This window comes from Vicia villosa, linkage group LG7, assembly GCF_029867415.1.
Source record: "Vicia villosa cultivar HV-30 ecotype Madison, WI linkage group LG7, Vvil1.0, whole genome shotgun sequence".
Taxonomy (NCBI): domain Eukaryota; kingdom Viridiplantae; phylum Streptophyta; class Magnoliopsida; order Fabales; family Fabaceae; genus Vicia; species Vicia villosa.
In genome coordinates, this window is record NC_081186.1 from 51,579,085 (window position 1) to 51,594,196 (window position 15,112).

At 36.2% G+C, this 15,112-nt stretch overlaps 2 protein-coding genes and 1 pseudogene across 2 annotated transcripts; 2 read left to right on the forward strand and 1 right to left on the reverse strand.

Annotated features, from left to right (window-relative positions):
• The first annotated feature begins 8,489 nt into the window (after positions 1-8,489).
• On the forward strand, positions 8,490-9,584 carry LOC131619037 (protein MAIN-LIKE 2-like). The gene is made up of 4 exons (XM_058890180.1): positions 8,490-8,573; positions 8,652-9,132; positions 9,295-9,367; positions 9,461-9,584. Exons 1-4 carry the CDS (start codon positions 8,508-8,510, stop codon positions 9,582-9,584), a joined length of 744 nt encoding a protein of 247 aa, XP_058746163.1. The 5' UTR covers positions 8,490-8,507.
• Positions 9,585-11,494: 1,910 nt separating this feature from the next.
• Positions 11,495-13,543, forward strand: LOC131620559 (pentatricopeptide repeat-containing protein At1g08070, chloroplastic-like). The gene has a single exon (XM_058891683.1). It carries the CDS (start codon positions 11,726-11,728, stop codon positions 13,538-13,540), a length of 1,815 nt encoding a protein of 604 aa, XP_058747666.1. The 5' UTR covers positions 11,495-11,725; the 3' UTR covers positions 13,541-13,543.
• Positions 13,544-14,181: 638 nt separating this feature from the next.
• On the reverse strand, positions 14,182-14,853 carry LOC131620560 (cytosolic sulfotransferase 5-like; annotated as a pseudogene).
• Positions 14,854-15,112: the final 259 nt, after the last annotated feature.

Sequence of the window (15,112 nt, forward strand, 5' to 3'; positions counted from 1 at the left end):
TAATGTAATCAAATAAGAGTTTTACAATGCTTCTTAAAAGCTATAATCACAAACTTTGATATTTCTCTTAACGTTTAAGCTTAATCTCACTAATATATTACAACAGCAATGTAGTGAGCTTTGATGAAGATGAAGATTCTGAGCTTTGAGTTTGAACAGCGTTTCAGCAAGTTAATATTCACAGAATTTGGTTCAGAGTCGTTAACCTTGCTTCTCATCAGAACTTCATATTTATAGGCGTTTGAGAAGATGACCGTTGAGTGCATTTAATGCTTTGCGTGTTCCGTACAGCATCGCATTTAATGTTATACGCTTTTGTCAACTACCTCGAGCCTTGTTCACGCTGTGTCTACTGACGTTGCCTTTAATAGCTTCTAACGTTCCTTTTGTCAGTCAGCGTAGCCTGCCACTTGTACTTTCTTCTGATCTGATGTTTGTGAATACAACGTTTGAATATCATCAGAGTCAAACAGCTTGGTGCAAAGCATCTTCTGATCTTCTGACCTTGAAGTGCTTCTGAGCGTGATACCATCAGAACTTCAGTGCTTCTGATCTCATGTTCTTCTGATGCTTCCATAGACCCATGTTCTGATTCTGCTTCGACCATCTTCTGATGTCTTGCCAGACCATGTTCTGATGTTGCATGCTGAACCTTCTGAGTCAAAGCTTCTGAGCGCTGAATTATGCATACTCTTTATATATTTCCTGTAAAGGAAATTGCATTGGATTAGAGTACCATATTATCTTAAGCAAAATTCATATTATTGTTATCATCAAAACTAAGATAATTGATCAGAACAAATCTTGTTCTAACAAGTATCTCCACTCACTCCCCCTCAATCACAGCAGTGATTACAAATAAACATTAAACAAAGTCAGAGAGAAGACACACTTCAAAAACAAACCTTGATCTGCTTAAAAGCTTCAATCAAGAGACACACACTCGTGCTTAAAAGCTTAGAGTGACAATTAACATAAACAACCTATTCCAACACAATCATCAAAGACAATTGCTTGGAGTACAAGAGACAGCTACAGAACTATGGTTCTTCACAATTAACAAACACTCTCTCTGCGTTCCAAATTAGGATTGCAGACTTTTTATATGCAGCTCTTGGGCCTTGGGCTTTTTTAGAAAAAAATTAGGGTTAACCAAGTTAACCTAATTTACACGCCATCTGGTTGTTACAGAATGTGCTGTCAGCAAAATCTTCTGGACGAAATATTCAACACACAATAAAAGGTTTCCTAAACTGTTGATTGAGAGAAATCAGGAAACACAATTAATAAAATATAACAGCTCCTGCTGTCACACAAGGATGTCATGACATCGGTCATGATATTCACTATAAAACATGTATTAGCTTAACTCATATGCAGCTTGCATAACACAATATCAAACATAAGCACTCAGGTATGTTTTAGCACAAATGCAGCCAACATAAAAACATCTTCAAGTGAGAAGTTTTAAACGGGGGAGTTTAGCTTTGAATTGATACTGCTAATAGTGGACTTCATCCCTGGCTTGGTAGCCCCCAGAGTAGGTTCATTGAACCGGACTGGGTGAACAATTCTGTTGTGCTTTTATTGCTTTTCTGCACTGTTTTTTGTACTCCTACCTTGTCTGTTTTATAATGTCAAATCAGATGTCAAGGCATCCTTATATGACATCCTGAGTCTGTCATGCCAGAATTTCAATCATCCTTCCAAAAATTCCAACACCGACAATCTCTCTCCAACGAGAAAGTCATTCATTGGATAACTAAGAGAAAATCCTCAAGTCCTACTCCCCCACCAAAAAAGTATTTCTCCCTACTTTACCTATTTTTTTTGTTTAGAGATTATATAAAAGACTATGAAAGCTAGATTTAAGTTGAATTTGATCAACCCACGGGTAATGCCAAAATGAAGTATGCAAGTCATACCTTACTTTCATCCTAATACCATCAACAAACCAATTAGAATTAACATCTTGTTTAGAACCTAGAAGAGAGATCGCTCTCAACCAGCTAGAATAGGTACGAAATCTAGGAGATCTACCACCAAGAAAAAGGAGACAACTAGATTCTCGTATCTCAGTGACAAAATATCACGTTATAAACCATGAGCATCAGAGATCAACCTTCACCCTCACTAACCTAGCAAAGCTAGGTTAACGAGGCGAAGATCTAAAACACCGAGGCCTCCTTTATCCTTGGGTTTATAAACATCATACCATTTAACTTAGGGGTTTTAACTTCGCCTTTCATCTTATCCCAAAGGGAGCCTCCTCTAAAACCTAAATATTTTCTTACTTACCTTAATATGCATTTTCAAGAAAGGCAAGAAGAAAATATGTATAGAATTCATGATAGAATTGAGAAGAACCACGCTCCACCCTAAGGCTAACATACATATGTCTCTAAGAAAGCAGACGTCTGGTAAGAACAAATAAGAAGGGATTCCACTCAATAAGGGCTTGAAAGGAAAGGTATGAAAGCTACAATAAAGGTCCTTACTAACTAAGTCCAGAAAACTTGGTTCGACATTGACCCCTACAAGACTAATCTTAGCAGAGTAGACCCAAAATCCAGAAACATGCTTCAACTCCTTAAGAATTGCCTTAATAGTCCATAAAATCTCTAACCTTGCATTAGCCACGATTAGAGTATTATCTATATATTGTAGATGAGAGATCACCAAGTCACAAGAACCCGCCCTAAAACTTGAAAGTAGATCCAACTTCATTGCTCGACTAATCAGGCCACTAAGATCCTCCACCACAAGAAGGAAGCACAAAGGGGCCAAGAAATATCCTTACTTTAAATATCTCTAGGTACATATCTCTTGCGTTAAACATTCGTTAACTAGAATAACAAGAATAAAAAAAACACTTCACATCTTGACCCCCCATTTATCATTTAAACTAAACTTAACAATCATGTAATAAATTCTGAAAACTCCGGCTCATAAAATCATAGTCTTTTTTTAAAATCTACCTTATAATTAGGATCACCAGTCTTAACTTTTTTTAGGCAAATCAACTAATGTACATTAATAATATATATTTTTTCCTAAATCTCATGACTCTATATTTAAATATCATTAGATATACTTTTATATATATATATATATATATATATATATATATATATATATATATATATATATATATATATATATATATATATATATATATATATAGGGGACGACTCAAGTGAGAACACTTGGTTATTATGAGAAATGAGAACAATGAATCACAACTATTAAATTTTGATTTTATAATTACTTATTATTTTTAACCACTAGATTGAAAAGAATCAATGGTCTAGATTTGGAGTAAGTTATAATAACTTACTCCTGGAGTAAGTTATAATAACTTACTCCTGGAGTAAATATAACCCTTCTATATATATATAAATATATATATATATATATATATATATATATATATATATATATATATATATATATATATATATATATATATATATATATATATATATATATATATATAAGAATCAATGGTCTAGATTTGGAGTAAGTTATAATAACTTACTCCTGGAGTAAATATAACTCCAGGAGTAAGTTATTATAACTTACTCCAAATCTAGACCATTGATTCTTATATATATATATATATATATATATATATATATATATATATATATATATATATATATATATATATATATATATATATATATATATATATATATATATATATATATATATATATATATATATATATATATATAGGGGACGACTCAAGTGAGAACACTTGGTTATTATGAGAAATGAGAACAATGAATCACAACTATTAAATTTTGATTTTATAATTACTTATTATTTTTAACCACTAGATTGAAAAGAATCAATGGTCTAGATTTGGAGTAATACTCAAGTGAGAACACTTGGTTATTATGAGAAATGAGAACAATAAATCACAACTATTAAATTTTGATTTTATAATTACTTATTATTTTTAACCACTAGATTGAAAAGAATCAATGGTCTAGATTTGGAGTAAGTTATAATAACTTACTCCTGGAGTAAATATAACCCTTATATATATATATATATATATATATATATATATAAGAATCAATGGTCTAGATTTGGAGTAAGTTATAATAACTTACTCCTGGAGTAAATATAACTTATATTTACTCCAGGAGTAAGTTATTATAACTTACTCCAAATCTAGACCATTGATTCTTATATATATATATATATATATATATATATATATATATATATATATATATATATATATAGGGGACGACTCAAGTGAGAACACTTGGTTATTATGAGAAATGAGAACAATGAATCACAACTATTAAATTTTGATTTTATAATTACTTATTATTTTTAACCACTAAATTGAAAAGAATCAATGGTCTAGATTTGGAGTAAGTTATAATAACTTACTCCTGGAGTAAATATAACTCTTATAAATATATATATATATATATATATATATATATATATATATATATATATATATATATATATATATATATATATTTATCTTGGAAATTGGTAAACTTCGTTAGTCTCTTCTTAAATGTTACTTGCGAGATCGACTAGTGAATCTCAGAACAGCACTCGTGTTTTCAAAGAGTTTTAGTTAGAGTTTATATGTTGTTGTTTTGAGAAAAAGGGTGTCAACACGGCGTCAAAATTAGGGTTTTTTTTGTTGATAATTGAACAAAGTTTAAATGAAAAGCATGTAAAGAAAACATTTAAGTTTGAATGTAAAAGACATAATATTATAGTTTGTAGAAAAGTAAGTGGTGGTTCAAACATACATAGTCTTTGCTTGACTCATTTCGCTCGCCGCTTGGGTACTCTGAGTGTTTAGCGTGCACGCGTCTATAAAATTGTGAACCCCTAAAATTATGTACAAAGTTCTTTATTTATAGTGCATAAAAATAACTACTTTGTGGAGGTTCTTGACTCCCTTAAGAACTCCACGTTCTTTTATCAACTTCCATCATACGACTCCACGTTATTCATTCATGTGCATTTTTCCCTCCAAAACTTTCTTTGTGTGTGACATGGGCCATTCATTTAAATTATTGGACTTTTACCTAATTGTTGGGCCTTTTGGCGTCGTTAGGCCCAATAGATCAATTTTATTCCTTATCTCTTAGTCGACCAGGAGTGGTTCGACCTAAGCCTTTTTGTTTTCAAAAATCTTTTCAGACTCCATACTATTTTGACTGGATTTTATTCCTAGTCGAAAATCCTTGCCAACAATATAGTAGCCAACTTTTTTTATTGTAAAAAACAATAATAGAAATAAATAAAAAATACATCATAAATATTTTAATTAAAATTTAAAATTTTAATATTCTAGATAAAACTGCGCTAATTATTCTTAATATAGTACTCTAAATTTTAAATAATCTTTTCTTAAGAAATATATTACTCCGTATAATATAAAGTTAAACTTTGAAAAAAAAATCCATATAACCAAGTTTAATAAATAATTTACACCAAAAACCATGTTTTCGGCAAAATTACGCATATGACCAGGTTTCAGAGGTGGCCTCCACATAGGAGCCACCTCATGTGGCGACATAGGCCAAATTCCCTTAACTTATGCGCCACCCAGGGTGGCTTCAATGAGTATTTTGGCCTTTTTAGCCACCTAGGGTGGCGCCTACTCTCATTTGTTTTTTTTTTTTTTAATTTTTTTTTTGTTGTTTATATACTATTTTTTTTAATTTTTTTTTATTTATTAATAAAATGGTTTTTAACATAAATATATAAGTTCAGTGAATCAGCTAAGTCGAGTGTCCAAGGAAAAGAGTAGTTCATTGATTAATTAAAAGGTAGCATAGAAAATAACCAACAGAAAAGATAAAGTAAAACATCTAAGAAATCACCACGGTTAAAACAATGTCATTAGGTCCATGCATCATTTGAATGACATCAATGTCGTATTCCACCTTATGCCAGAAACTTATCGTTGCTCCAGTCACAGGATCGGCCCTTGTTTTAAGCCTGTTGATGCTTCTTATCTGTTCGCCGGCCTCGTACTCCCCCTCTAAAAATCTCAGGAGAGTCCTCTTGAGTTGCTCGACGGAAGAGATATTCCAAAACATTACCGGCATGGGAGGTTTGACGGCGGAGAATATGACATGTCCGTTCCTTCTGCGATACTCCGGCTCAGGTTCGGCACGCCATGTTGATCTCCGGGGCGGCAACTCTGTTGTCCGGTGACATCCATCTGGCCTAATGGTTGTCCGGCGAGGCATGGTTGTGTTTGTGTGATTGTTTGGTATTTGTAGTTTGTTTACAAGCACGCCTAACACGTATGATAAATGCAGACACACTGACTTGATGGGACTAGACGAAAGCATGCGTATTTGACTGACTGTCCAAAATAAAGAGTGGCAGTATGGGCCATGAAGACAATTTCACTACGAGACAAAGACATAACTAGTTGATTTAATAAAGGATAATACAAATACATAACAAATACAAATACGAATACCAATACAAATACAAATACAAATACAAATACGAATAATAATACAAATACAAAAACATTGTCAATAAAAATACAGATGACATACAACTAATTGTTGGTGGAATTTGATCCACGGTTAGGACAGGTATTTTTATTGTGCCCGACTTCACGACATATGCTACACTTTCGTACCATTTTCTCATGATCCATCTCGGTTGTGATCCGGGTGCTGTTCGGGCGACCTCTTTTCTTTCTCCTCTTTTCTTGGGAAATATATCCTATAACCCATGAGTCACTTCTCTTCCTGTATGATGCATGCAACCTGAATCCACAATCAGTGTTACTACAGTAAATTTTGTACCTTTCGACATTGGCGCGATCAACTCTAAAGTCAACATTGTTTGCCATATGAAATCTTTTTATGGCCATGATACATGTCTCCTTAGAACGAAATCTGTCTCCTACTTTTAACCGTTGATCTGTTTGGGTGTATGGATCATAGAAAATATCAGTCGATGGTTCGTCATCCCCATCAAAATTCAGGTTCCTCATGTGCACTGGAGGCATATGCACTTGATCTCGTGGTACAACAACTTCCGGTTCATCTTCACTTTCCTCGTTTACCAGGTTATCAACTTCTATTTCCGGTGCTTCTTCTTCTTCATCTACAACGTCGACCTCTGCTTGCTCGTCTTCAAGTGCATCAATGACTTGTGACTCAACCATTTGTGTGGTTTGAACTTCTGGTAGAGTAACATACAGTTCTATGCATTCGTAACCAGAATACTCATGATTGGCAAACATATTCTGCATGTCTTCATCGTCTTTGATCTCAACTTGGATAAACTTGACCGGGTTGTCTCCACGAAGAAATCGATATTGGTAAAAAATCTGGGATACACCATCCATTGCAAGCTTCGTCTCTAATCTCCCTTTGAAGTAACTGAAATTTGTTTTTCTGCTTAAACAAAATCGTTTAACCTCAGTGTTTCTAAACAGAAAACCAACTTCTTCGTCGTCGTAGGTCTCGCCAAAAATATGAGCGTTGATGATGTATTGCGGAGGGGCCATTGTTGAGTGGGTAGAGAGTTTTATTTCAAATATGTAATCAGATGTGTAATGTGTTGTGTTAGTTTACACGTTATAGGTTTCCTTTATGTAGACGAACATTGAGTGATGACAATTATGAAGGCGAATACTATACAATCACATGCGTACTGAGTTGATTTGATGAATAAATGACACTGCTGCACACCAGACTGTTTCACAATTGATTTGAGGTGTGCATGACACTGCTGAACTGTTGCACATAAAGTTGACGGAAAACGAATGCCTGAGTTGATTTGAGGTGTGCTTGACACTGGTGAACTACAGTCGATTGACCAGACACAACCATACTGAACAGTGTACACTGTACAATCACATGCGAAGACTGTATGCTAATTATTTTCGGTGACACAGAAAACCCTAACCAAACCCTAACCCTAAATTTTCAAAAAAAAACATAGAAAACCCTAACCAAACCCTAACCCTAAATTTTCAACAAAAAAAAAATAACAGTAGCATGTAGGCGCCACCTGGGGTGGCGCATTAGTGTACTTTCTTTTTTTTTTTGTTTTTTTTTGCCCTAATTTTGTCTAGTGGTCCCCACTTCCAAAACCCTAATCTGATCCGCCAGCATGTGATCTACCTGCATCGAAATACTGTATGCATGCATGCCTAGACAATTCAGCACCGAACACGGGATGCAGGCCTAGTCTATTCTGCCAGAAACAATTAATGCATGCATGCTTAGACAAAGTCAGCACAAAACACGGGAATGCATGGTCATTTCAACACAGAATGCATGTGAACCCATCTTTATCACTTTGATATCTGTATCACATGCATGCTCACCACTTGGCCCTCAAGCACTTAACATCAGCAACCACCAACCCTCTATAAATACTCTCATATACTTGCTTTATTTTCACCAACATATATTCTTCTTCTTCAAAAAACCACTTTGCATTTTCAATTCCGTAGAAAACTTAAAGAGTTCTTGAAAATGGCTCAACAACTTCTTACCATGGGTGAAACACACAGAGGAACTAGAGCGAATTTGGCGACCTTTGTAAGTTTATACTTATTTATTTCTAAACATCTATGCGTATATGATATCCAGTTTAATCGATTTATTTGTGGTTCTTAGGCTGTTGACCGATTCCGTACACGTTCTCACGCTTACGTTGAACCCGACGAGAGGATTATTCCGAATCTCCAAGCATGTGGCTTCGGACATATCATAAAAGTTAACAACAACACCATAGACAGAAAATTCATCCTTGCCTTACAAGAGCGATGGAGGCCTGAAACCCACACGTTTCATCTTCCAATAGGTGAGTGTACTATTACTCTAGAGGATGTTTATATGTTACTTGGTCTGCCCATTGATGGCAAGGCTGTTAATGGATCTGTTCAACATGCTAATTCAATGTGTGAGAGAGTGTTGGGAAGAGATCTAGTTGTGCCTACTCAAGGTTCAAGAGGCCAGGGTATCAGTCTGGTCTCCCTTAGAGATTACTATGATGAACTCGTCTTGATGGACAACTTTACTGAGGAGCATGTTTGGTTAATGACTAAGGTCTATATAATGTTGATGTTTGGTAAACTTTTATTCCCGGAGTCGACAGGTAACACTGTCAACTTTTTCTATTTAAGTAAATTTGACAGTATTAGCAAGATTAGGAAATATAGTTGGGGGTCCGCCGTTTTGGCGATGTTATACCAGTCTCTTTGTAAGAACGCGGTTGCCGAGAAGTGCACCTTCTATGGATGTGCGTTCCTCCTACAAGTATGGGGTTGGTGGAGAATGCCGACGCTGTCCCCTGTAGGCAGGAACAACTACACGTTCCCTTATGCAACAAGGTACGTCTTTTTCTCTTTTTCAACGCTATTCCTTGAATGCTAACTATCTTTTTCATAAAAATCTGAAATAACATTTTTGCTCTTTTTTTTTAGGTTCTGTGGTCCTAAATTGGATTACAGTAAGAATCCGAGGGGGAGTGTTGTTTTATATCGGGACCTAATTGATCACCTCCGAGCTGAAGATGTATTATCCCTAAACTTTTATATGATCATATAGATGTATTACAATTCATCATGCTTTTTAATAATATGTTATTTTTTCTCCCACGCAGTTTAATTGGAGACCATACTTGTTGCTAGACCATGAGCCAAACGAGAGTGACCGGGAAGTTTGGACTGCAGTAGTACCGATAATAAGGTTCAACATCATTGAGATGCACCAATCTGACCGTGTGAGACTGCAGTTTGGCATGCATCAACCGATCCCGGATCCCCCCACTGATTTGGGTCGCTGGCATATTAAAAGAGTTAACAATCAATGGGACCACGCAGATTATCGTACATTCGCACCTGAATTTTGTGAGATGTGGAGGCAGCGTCGCAGCCGTCTGTTACAATTCCCTGTTGCCCAACTCCCCATGTTTCCAACCGCGGGATACCTTGCTTGGTATAGAACAGTCACAACCCCCGATATGTATGTGTCCGACCCCTACTACCTACACGACCCCCGCCAACAACAACACGCACAACAACCACCCCAACAATACGCACAACAACCACCCCAACAATACGCACAACAACCACCCCAACAACGACAACAACGCCAACAACGCCGACAACGCCAAACATCCGAACAACCTGACGATGAGGAATTTCAAACAACACCAACAACGCCCTACCAAAGTCAACCCTTCCAACAACAATCATGGGGCTTCACCCAACAACTCCGTGACGCCGACCCCTCCACTAGGCTACCCGTCCAACAACAATCGTGGGGCTTCACCCAACAACACTACGACGCCGGCCCCTCCTCCTCCACTAGGCAACCCATCCAGCAACAATCATGGGCCTTCACCCAACAACACGGCGACGCCGGCCCCTCCAGCTACAATAGGCAACCCAGCCCCGACATGGGTCTAGATGACAATTACGACCCAAACGAGCAAATGACCACTCAATCGTCACAGTACGAATTTCCACAACACCAACAATATGGGTACACCACACCCCAGCAAACAATGCCATTTTTTCAAGGTCAATCAAGCGCTGGGTTTTACCGACCATGTGACGCAACTCCACCGCCAAGACAAATCTTTGAGGGCATGGGGACCCGACTATTTGACAGCAACATACAAGAATACATGTCCAATGAGCGCATGGAGGGGCTAATCCGAGGACCGCCTACCCAGACACAACAAGAACAACCAAGGAATAGGGGGGTCGTGGAGAAGTCGGTCGTCGAGATCCTTCCAACCGGATTCGAGTAGTTCCAGATTGCGGAACTGGCGGTGAGAGGGGTCATGGTCCGGCGCCGGGTCGGAGGGGTCATGGTCGGAGGGGTCGTGAATAGCATAATATCCATGTTTTATTATTTATCTTTTTTGTACCGTATTTGTAATGTTTGAACTGTATGACCGTATTTCTAATGTTGTTTCTGCATTTCTTGTATTTGTAATGTTTGGAATGAATGACATGTGGTGTTTCATTATTTATTTAATTGTTAAAACAATTTTGTTAATATATAAAAAAAATTTAAAAAAAAATAGTATATAAACAATTAAAAAAAAAACAAAAAAAAAAAACAAAAAAAAATATATATATATATATACATAGGCGCCACCCTAGGTGGCTAAAAAGGGAAAAATATGCATTGATGCCACCCTGGGTGGCGCATAGGTTAAGAGGTTTTGGTCTTTGGCGCCACCTGAGGTGGCTCCTATGTGGAGACCACCTCTGAAACCTGGTCATATGCGTAATTTTGCCGAAAACATGGTTTTTGGTGTAAATAAATTATTAAACATGGTTATTTGGATTTTTTTTTCTTAAACTTTGACGTTGATTGCAAAACCAATTAACTTTTACTTAAAATTCCAAAACCAATTAACTTTTACTTAAAAGAGTTTTAAGTGTAACAAAAAAAAAAGTTTTAAATTCAAATCAAAATCAAAAAACATTCAAGAAATACCTGGTAACCATATACTTCATGATGCGACATGAGCTTTGATTAGTGTAAAATTACAAATCAACAGTAACTTAACTTCGCAACTCAAATTGAAATTTGCTTTTTCGTTCATACCATTCAAAAATGACTTCTTAACTTCCCCTCTTTGTTTTAACGTTTCATCAATCAAATGTGCTCGCAAACCGGTTCAGGTTGAACCGGTCCAAACTCAAACCAAGAACTAATCAGCGTTGTTAATGGTGGAGCCTTTAAGTAAGGTTGTGTTAAATCCGGTTCAGAGAATCATAGAAGAAAAACTGATCACTCTATTGCGTTCATGTAAAACCTGCGAACGTCTCCACCAGATTCAATCCCAAATAGTAACCCATGGACTCCAACACAACCATTTCGTCGCACCGAGTTTCATCACAGCGTGTTCTCGACTCAGACGAATGCACCATGCACGGAAACTGTTTGATACAATTCCCCAACCAAATACTGCTACGTGGAACGTTATGTTTCGTGGTTACTCTCAAAACGAACTTCATCGCGAAGCTGTTGTTTTGTTCCGGAAACTGAACCGTGCTGCTGCGATGCCGAATTGCTTCACGTTTCCGATGATCATTAAGTCATGTGCGAAGTCGAAAGGTTTTGTAGAAGGTGAAGAAGTTCATTGTTGTGCTGTGAAGTGCGGGTTTAAGTCGAATTCATTTGTGGCTACTTCGTTGATTGATATGTACTCGGTAAAGGGTTGTATTGAAGATGCTTATAAAGTGTTTGGTGAAATGCGTGAGAGGAATGTTGTTGTTTGGACTGCTATTATAAGCGGTTATATATCTTGTGGTGACGTGGCTTCTGGGAGAAGACTTTTTGATCTAGCCCCTGAGCGGGATGTTGTAATGTGGAGCATTTTGATTTCGGGTTACGTTGAAATGAAGAATATGGTTGTTGCAAGAGAGCTTTTCGATAAGATGCCGAATCGGGATACGATGTCGTGGAATGCTATGTTAAACGGTTATGCTGCTAATGGGGATGTTGAATTGTTTGAGAAGGTGTTTGATGAAATACCGGAAAAGAATGTATATTCTTGGAATGGACTAATTGGTGGTTATGTAAAAAATGATCTTTTTTCTAATGCTTTGGAGTCGTTTAAGCGGATGTTGGTTGAGGGTCATCATGTGGTACCTAACGATTTCACGCTTGTGGCTGTGTTGTCTGCGAGTTCGAGATTGGGAGCACTTGATATGGGGAAGTGGGTGCATGTGTATGCAGAGAGTATTGGGTATAAAGGAAACTTGTTTGTTGGGAATGCTTTGATTGATATGTATGCAAAATGTGGTGTTATTGAAAACGCGGTTGTCGTGTTTAACTCTTTGGATAGAAAAGATATAATTAGTTGGAACACTATCATTAATGGACTAGCCATACATGGACACGCGCCCGACGCGTTGAGTATGTTTGGTAGGATGAAGAGTGAGGGAGAAGAACCGGATGAGGTTACTTTTGTTGGAATATTGTCTGCTTGTACTCATATGGGTTTGGTTAAAGATGGTTTTTTGTATTTCAAATCAATGGTGGATGATTATTCAATTGTGCCTCAAATTGAGCATTATGGATGTATGGTTGATTTGCTTGGAAGAGCTGGTCTTTTAGACAAAGCATTGAGCTTTATAAAAAATATGGCAATGGAACCTGACGCGGTTATTTGGGCTGCATTACTAGGGGCGTGTAGGATATACAAGAATGTTGAGATAGCTGAACTGGCTCTGCAAATGCTCATTGAACTTGAACCAAAAAACCCTGCAAATTTCGTCATGCTTTCGAACATATATAAGGACTTGGGAAAATGGGAAGATGTTGCTAGATTGAAGACTGCAATGCGAGATACTGGGTTTAGGAAGTTGCCAGGATGTAGTGTTATTGAGTGTAATGATAGTGTGGTGGAATTTTATTCATTAGATGAGAGACATTCAGAAACAGAAAGTATATATACGATATTGAAGGGATTGACAGTGTTGTTGAGATCACATGGATATGTTCCAAATCTCACGGATGTTGCTCAAAGAATCTGAGTGATAGGATAGGTATTATGAGTGAGTGAGTATATTGAATGGCCAACTGCAGATACTATATTGAATGACAAAGTGCTCCTTCAAGAATTTTATCTCTGCTGTATTCTCTGGATTGAATCTGGCAGACTCAGATTATTTCATTAAAGTGCTTTTGCATTGAATAGTCAATTCTTTTTGTAGTGCCTCCCCATCTAAAATACACAGGCCATAGTCCGAGTTCTTTAAATTACGGGACTTGTTTTAAAATCAGTTTTGTGGCCTTTGAAATGGTGAAGCCTATGCATACAAAATCACTATGAAAACCTATTGTTGTTGTAAAAAATATGTTGTAGAATATGTAAAAATTACTTTACATTATCCCATACATCAAAAGTAGTTATATCACATTCCCTTTTTGATTTACATACATGATAATTATTTGTTAAATTAGTGCTTAATTTTTGTTTATCCAAACACGTTCTAAATCCTAGAAGAAGAGAAAAGGCAGCATGCAAAAACAAATTCATTAAACAACACAATACAAGAAATGCAACAGCACTATCAGTTCATCAAATTGGAACTCAAGAGTAACTCAATTATTACCAGGGAGATTTGTGCAACACTAAAAACTAAAACATTGCAGCATAGACTCAATTGCTTATTCACTCCTCTAAACTCAACCCATGTTTAGCCCATTTGTTTTCTGTGATTGTGTTCAACCGTTCAATCATTTCAATTGACAGAAGATTTTTGCAATCTCCAACTTGGGCACGATGAAAGAAAATATTATTTTCTTCTCCAGAAGGCAATTTTCCGGTCTTATTAACCTCCAAGTTGCTCAGCTTCTCAAAACTACACAAATTTACTATATCATCAACCACACCCTTAGATTCTTCTTCTTTGGAAAATGGACACTCCAAAAACTCAGCAATCTCTTTCAAATAAAAATCAGGCTTCATTTTCATTTCTTCATATCTCAAAAACATAACTTTCTTTGATTTTCCCAAACTTTCCTTCCAATATCCTAATACATGTTCCCAAAAGGTTCCAATCGAACTCACTCCTCTACAAAAACTCTCAAAAGCTTCTTATAATGAAAGTGTTTCCCTACTTGGTGGTCTTAACTTGTTTACAAAATACCAAAGTGAAACAAAAGTATCTTTAGGATCTCTACATAGATACACAACCTTACAAGTTGACTCCTTCACAGATTTTGGCAATGACTCATAAGAAAGATGTGTAGCGAAGAGTCTTGGAGGGGGCATTGAATTGAGATCTGGGATAATATCTTTGTTTTTGTAAAGGGTAAGTTCCAAGAAGGGAACAAGAACATGAGCAGGGCCGGCCCAACACATTCGGAGGCCTGAGACGAAATTTATAATAGAATTTATTAACAAAATATAAATATTTTAATAAAATTAATGTATTTTATTTTATATTTTTAGGATGTAAAATAATTTATTAAATCAGTGTAATCAAGTTAACATTTTCCTTTCATTGATAGTACAATCAATTTATTTAAACACTTTTTTATCCTTTTTGAAAAATTCATAATAGAAAACGTTTTCTCATACTATTTTTCTAAAAAAACTT